Source organism: Phaenicophaeus curvirostris, chromosome 15 (assembly GCF_032191515.1).
Source record: "Phaenicophaeus curvirostris isolate KB17595 chromosome 15, BPBGC_Pcur_1.0, whole genome shotgun sequence".
NCBI lineage: Eukaryota > Metazoa > Chordata > Aves > Cuculiformes > Cuculidae > Phaenicophaeus > Phaenicophaeus curvirostris.
This window is the reverse complement of record NC_091406.1, coordinates 17,886,019-17,892,616: the sequence shown is the minus strand read 5'-3', so window position 1 is coordinate 17,892,616 and position 6,598 is coordinate 17,886,019. Positions and strand designations below refer to the sequence as shown.

General features: G+C 64.8%; 1 protein-coding gene across 1 annotated transcript; it reads left to right on the top strand.

Annotated features, from left to right (window-relative positions):
• PROB1 (proline rich basic protein 1) lies at positions 1-4,805 on the top strand. The gene has a single exon (XM_069869212.1). The coding sequence runs from the start codon at positions 436-438 to the stop codon at positions 4,474-4,476; it is 4,041 nt and encodes a 1,346-aa protein (XP_069725313.1). The 5' UTR covers positions 1-435; the 3' UTR covers positions 4,477-4,805.
• Positions 4,806-6,598: the final 1,793 nt, after the last annotated feature.

Sequence of the window (6,598 nt, the reverse complement as noted above, 5' to 3'; positions counted from 1 at the left end):
AGGTGCCGGGAGAGGCTCTGTGGTGGGGATGGAGCAGCACAGGGCCCAGCCGTGCCCGGGATGGGATCTCCGCGGAGGGGTCTGTGTGTCCCGCTGCGCTGGGGGCAGGGTACCTGATGGGGGTGAATGCCTGGCACCTCTCCTGTGGGTTTGGGGCGCAGCGGCGTGGGGTGAGGGGGCAGAGGATGGTGCTGGTGGACTCAGAAGGCTGGGGGCGGCAGTGACATCCCTGCAATGCGCTTGGCGTCGCCTCCCCCGGGCTGGCGCTCGCTGCCGTCCATGTGATCGAGGGGCTGCTCCATCCCGCTGCTGGGGCCAGCTGCGGCGACGGCGAGGGAGCCAGAAGGTCGAGCCATCGTCCCCAGCGCAGCCTCCCCGGCACCAAAGAGGCTCCCCTGGCACCAGCCGGCACCTCCCAGGGCCATCCCTGCCACCATGCCCCGTGGGAAGAGGGACCCTGTCCCGGTGCCCCACGCCGAGCTGCCCAGCGCCAATGGTGAGGGTCTCCGCGGCGGTGGGGACGGCCGGCGATCCGCATCGGAGGAGGAGGGCCTCGCCCGTGACGACCTCACCAAGAGCATGTCCAGCTCCTCGGTCTCCTCCTACCACTCTGCCCTGTGCTCCGAGGGAACCGAGACCTTCAAGGACTGCCTGGAATTTCTGGACGAGGAGACACCTCCCCGGGACGGCGGTGCCGAAGGGGCTGTCCCGGGGCGCTGGGCTCCGACGGGGACCCCCCGCTCTCCCCCACCAGCCGGGCCCCTTGCCCGCCCGCGGAAGGCTCAGCTGTCCAGCGCGGCTAAGAATAGCCCAGCGCAGGGACAAGGGGGCAGGATGGGTCCCCACGGCAGCCAGCAGCCGGCCAAGGCCGCCACCGGCACCGCCGCAGAGCTGGCTCGGGCCCGGCCGCCCGCGGGGATGCTCGCCGGGGCGCCCAGCGATTCGGACGAGGCGGACGGCGAGGTGCGGGCACTGACGGCCAGGGCTTTCCGCAGCCTCTCGGGTCCCCACGGCACTCGCCTCGACATGTGCAGCTCCCACACCTCCTCCAGCCTCTCCAACTCACTGTCGGAGGACGGCGGGCGGCCGCAGCGGTGGCCGGCAGCCGGCGTTGAGTTGCTCCACGGCAGAGCGGGCTGGCCCTTCCCCACCAGGATGGACGGGGAGCTGCTGGGTCTGATGGGGAAGGAGCAGTTTGAGTGTGTGGATGTGGAGCTGGAGAGCGGGGAGGCCAGGAAGGGCCACGGCAAGAAGAGGACGGTCCCCAAGCGCCAGATCCTGCTGAAGAGGAAGGAGAGGAAGGAGATGGGGTTTGGCCCCCGAGGTGACAGCGCGGTCCCCCAGCCCCTGCCTCCCACCAGGAAGGAGCCTCCCGGCAAGGGCAGAGCCGTCGGAGAGGACTTCAGGCTCAACTACAAGCAGTTCATGAAGACGGCCTCCCTGGACGCCGATACTGGCAAGACCAGGGCAGCCTCTTGCCTGGTGAAAAACGTCCTTGCCAAGAAGATGCAGTATGAGCAGAGGATCAAGATGGAGCAGAAGGGGCTGAGGGGCAGCTCCACCTCCTCAGGACCATCGTCCATGGGCACCGACCTGCTGGGGGACGGCCTGGAGGGCAAGTCCAGCTCGCTGTCCCGCTCGGACTGCAGCTTCTCGGCCGAGGACCTGCGTGGCGGTGAGATGCCGGTGGCTGCGGTGGCCGTGGGGGACATCACTACCACGCGTCCCACCAAGGGGGTGGTGCTGAGCGAGGCGACCAAGGAAAGCGTCTGCAAGCTGAAGAAGACCTTCAATGAACTCAACGAGAGGATGAAGTACCAGGAAGTTCTGGAGGGCAACCGGCTGCCTGGCACCGCTGAGGAACCAGTGTCGGCGAGGATCCGCTACCAGCAAGCACGGGCCTTGTTTGAAGCTCATCCAGAGGTGGGAAAAGCTCTGGACGTCGCCCCAAGGTTCGGGAGAGCACCGAAGCCGTGGCCCAGCTTGAGGCAGCGAGCCATCCGCCCCAGCTACTCCCAGGCTCTGCCCTTGGAGGCTGAGCGCCCGGTGCTCCCCGCCGTGCCGCCCCGCCGCCTCTTCACCTCGCGGGCACAGGAGGTGAGGCTGGTGCCGCAGAGCCAGCAGGAGGAGAAGCCGCCAGCTGTGCCGCCCCCCATCCCGGCCCGTGGGTCCCCACCGGCCGCTCCCCGCGAGGTGGAGGATAAGGGGAAGGGGCGCATCCCCCAGCCCCGGGACGTGCGCAAGCTGGTGAAGAGCAGCTACAGCCTCTGCTTTAGGGCATCGAGCGCATCCCACAGCACCACAGTGGGCAGTGGGGAGCCACCACCAGCTGCCCCGCTCGTCATCCACTGCACCTCGGTGCGCCGACGGGACGCCGCGTGCGAGCAGGGAGATGGAGAAGAGCTGGCGGCCACCGGCCCAGAGCCGGCCCCGGCACATGCTGAGGGCCCCGGGAAGCTCGCCGGCAGCCAGCCTTCACCCACCCGCAGCTCCCCCGTCCACATCACAAGGGTCCAGGCCACGTGGAGAGGGGCGGCTGTGGTGCAGGAGCCGGTGGCATCCCCGCCACGCCGGGAGCGCAGCGAGCTCAGGGTGCCACCACGGGTGCCGGCTGCGGAGGGGGTGCCACACGTGGAGAGCCACCTCCACGTCCTGGTGGGCCGGCGGTCCCCGGCGGCAGCCAGGGAGGAGCCCCCGGCTCAGAGCAGTGCCACGCTTCGCACGGAGAAGACCGTTCTCCTCCCACCACCGCCGCCGAGTCCCACGGAGGGAAAGGATGGACGTGGCCACGGTGGCACTGGAGGGGTCCATGCCGCCGAGAGGCCCGAGTCCGCGGTGCAGCAGCGTGGGGACAGCAGGGAGCCCCACGCCAGAGCCCTGGCCGGCAGCAGGGTGCACACGCAGCCTGAGGAGCCGGCGGAGAGAAGAGCACCAAAGCCACCCACAAGCGAGTGGGCGTCAGCAGGGAGCAGCGGCTCCGCGGGCAGCACCGGCCCCACCACCCTGGTTCAAGCCAGGGAGGCCGGTGAAGGTGCCTCTGGGCAACTGCCGGGGCGGAGGGAGCCCTGGGAGCATTTATCGAAGTGGCCAGCGGCCTCTGAACCGTATCTCGCGGCTTCCCCACCAGAGAACTCCAACTACTTAGCAATTCCTGTGAAAGCCCCCAAATCCTCTCCGATGCCAAAGCTGCCCTCAATCCCCACTCCAGACCCCACATCACTCGGGACCCCCTCAGTCCCCAACCCGGCGAGCTCATCCTTTGGTGCCCACATGGTCCCCAACCCAGCCAGTAGGTCCTTCGGGACCTCCTCGGTCCCCAGCATGACCAGCTCATCTTTTGGCTACGCATCAGCCTCCAGCCTGGCCAGCACATCATTTGGAGCTCCCTTGGTATCCAGCCCCACCACCAAGCCTTTGGGGGCCCCCTTGATCCCCTACCCAGCCAGCGCATCCTTTGGGAATCCCTTGGTCCCCAATCTGTCTGGTGCTCCCTTCGGGACTCCCTTAGCCCCTAATCCATCCAGCACATCCTTTGGGATCCCTTTAGTCCCTAACTCAGCCAACACATCCTTTGGGACCCCCTCAGTCCCTAAACTGGCCAACTCATCACTTGGGATCCCCTTGATCCCCAACCAAGTCAGCTCATCCTTTGGATCCCCCTTGATCCCCAACCCGGTCCCTGCTTCCCTTGGGCACCCATCAGTCTCCAACGTGGCCAGCTCATCCTTTGGATCCTCTTCAGCCCCCAGCCTGGACAGTGCTCCTCCAGGGACCGGTGTGGCCCCCCTGGCTGGTGGGGGAGTGCCCTGGAGCAAACCCAGCTCCGAGCCCCTACAGCCCCGACCCACCGAGGGCCTGGCTGCTGCAGAGCGCCCGGTGCCGCTGCCTCCAGCCCAGCCTCGCCTGGAGGATGTTCCCCACTTCCTAAGGAGGACGGACGGTGCCTCACCAAGCAGTAAGAGCGCACCAAGCCCCACCAAGCCCTTTGCCCCCCACCTGCCTGGGCACCGGAGGATGCTCGTTGATCCTGACAGTGGGAAATGCTACTACATGGAGCCGCCACGGCAGCCCCAGCTGAAAATGCTCTACGACCCCGAGACGGGGCAGTACCTGGAGGTGCTTATCCCACCGGTGGCATCGCACACTGGGCTCTACCAGGCTCCTTTCAACCCCCTGGTCATGACTCCAGGGGTCTACGCTCCACCTTACGTGCCCTACGGTGGCTTCACAGGGCTCCCTGCGCCCGCTGCTCCCTCCCCGGTGCACCCTGACCTGCCAGCTGCGGAAAATCCCAGCTTCTCCGGCACCTTCAGCCCCACGCCCAAGAACGAGGGGCCACCCGCTGCGGGGGGCGCCGCGGATTGTGGGTACCTGGAGAGCCTCTACTACATCCCCACGGGGATGCGCGCCAGCCCTGGCCCCAGCCACCCCCCAGCTCGCACCAGCCCCGAGAAGGGGCCGCAGCTACGGATGTGACGTTCCTCAGCCTCCTGCCACCCCTGTGGCCCTTCCCGAGCAGCCGGACAGAGCTGACATCTCACCTCCTGGGTGCTGCTGAGCTGGCCGAGTGCCGAGGGGTGGTGGGCACCAGCTGCACCTCACCAGCTGATGGGAATGGGGAGAAAACAGGGATTTTCTAATTTTCTAGTTATCCCAGAGGGGTTTGAAGCCATGGGACCTGTCCTAAAGGTGACCAGGCCCAGGCACTGCCTCCCCGACACAGCCACAGCTGCAGCAGGGACTCCCCAAAACATCAATAAAAATGCAGTGAGAGCAATAAATCCTGTGTATTCATCCCGTGTGTGTGTGTGTGTGTGGTCTGTAAAGGGAGGGGCGAGGGGCTCCAGCAGCCCCACTGGAGAACCCGACATGTTCAGACCCTGCCGTCTGTCTGTCTGTCCTGGAGCAGGATGAATACCTCGACCCCAAGGGCAGGAGCAGACCTTGTGGTGATCCCTGAACCCCAGTCCTTGAACCCCAAACCCCAGCCCCAAACCCCAAATCCTAGTCCTGAGCCCCCAGATCGGAGTCTCAGATTCTAGCCCTGAATCACAAACTCCAGCCCTGAGCCCCAAACCTCAACCCTGAGCCCCAAACCCCATCTCTAGACCCCAAATCCCAGCCCTGAACCCCAGACCCCAGCCCTCAACTGCAAACTCCAGACCTGAACCTTGGCCTAGAATCCCAAATCCCTGCCCTGAACCCCAGATTCCAGCCCTGAGCCCCAAATCCCAGCCTTAAGCCCCACATTCCAGACCTGAATCTTGACCTAGAATCCCAAATCCCAGCCCTGAACCCCAGATTCCAGCCCTGAACCCCACATTCCAGAGCTGAACCTTAGCTTAGAGCCCCAAATCCCAGCCCTGAGCCCCAAACCTCAACCCTGAGCCCCAAACTCCATAACAAAGCCCCATCTCTAGACCCCAAATCTCAGCCCTGAACCCCAAATCCCAGCCCTGAACTCCACATTCCAGACCTGAACCTTGGCCTAGAATCCCAAATCCCTGCCCTGAACCCCAAATACCTGCCCTGAATTACAAATCCCAGCAAGGAGCCCCACATTCCAGACTTGAACCTTAGCCTAGAACCCCAAATCCCGGCCCTGAGCCCCAAACCCCCTGCCCAGGAGGCCCCACACCGTCCCAGGGAGGGTTTCATAGAATCATAGAATAACCAGGTTGGAAAAGACCCACCAGATCATCGAGTCCAACCATTCCTATCAAACACTAACCCATGTCCCTCAGCGCCTCATCCACCGGTCCCTTAAACACCTCCAGGGAAGGTGACTCAACCCCCTCCCTGGGCAGCCTCTGCCAGTGCCCAATGACCCTTTCTGTGAAAAAGTTTTTCCTAATGTCCTGCCTGAACCTCCCCTGGTGGAGCTTGAGGCCATTCCCTCTCGTCCTGTCCCCTGTCACTGGGGAGAAGAGGCCAGCACCCTCCTCTCCACAACCTCCTTTCAGGTAGTTGCAGAGAGCAATGAGGTCTCCCCTCAGCCTCCTCTTCTCCAGGCTAAACACCCCCAGCTCTCTCAGCCGTTCCTCATGAGGCCTGTTCTCCAGCCCCTTCCCCGGCTTTGTTGCTCTTCTCTGGACTCACTCCAGAGCCTCAACATCCTTCTTGTGGTGAGGGGCCCAGAACTGACCCCAGGATTCGAGGAGCGGTCTCACCAGTGCCGAGTCCAGAGGGAGAAGAACCTCCCTGGACCTGCTGGTCGCGCCGTTTCTGATCCAAGCCAAGATGCCATTGGCCTTCTTGGCCACCTGGGCCACTGCTGGCTCCTGTTCAGTCACTGTCAACCAACACCCCCAGGTCCCTCTCCTCCAGGCAGCTTTCCAGCCAGACTTCTCCTAGTCTGTAGCTGCTCAGGGTTGTTGTGCCCCAAGGGCAGGACCCGTCATTTGGCCTTGTTAACCCTCACCCCATTAGACTCAGCCCAGCGGTGCGGCCGTTTGGGGTGAGGCCGAGGCGTGAGGTGTGACGGCCCTGGATCCCCGCGATGCCCTCACACCCCGAGGCCGCGGGGGCGGCGGGGGCTGCGTCAGCCGGATGCAGGTGCATCGCGGGCCCCGCGGGGTTTATCGCGCCCCAAGCCTCG

Coding starts and splice junctions, on each gene's coding strand:
- PROB1 (XM_069869212.1), top strand. CDS start 436: ATGCCCCGTGGGAAGAGGGACCCTGTCCCGGTGCCCCACGCCGAGCTG.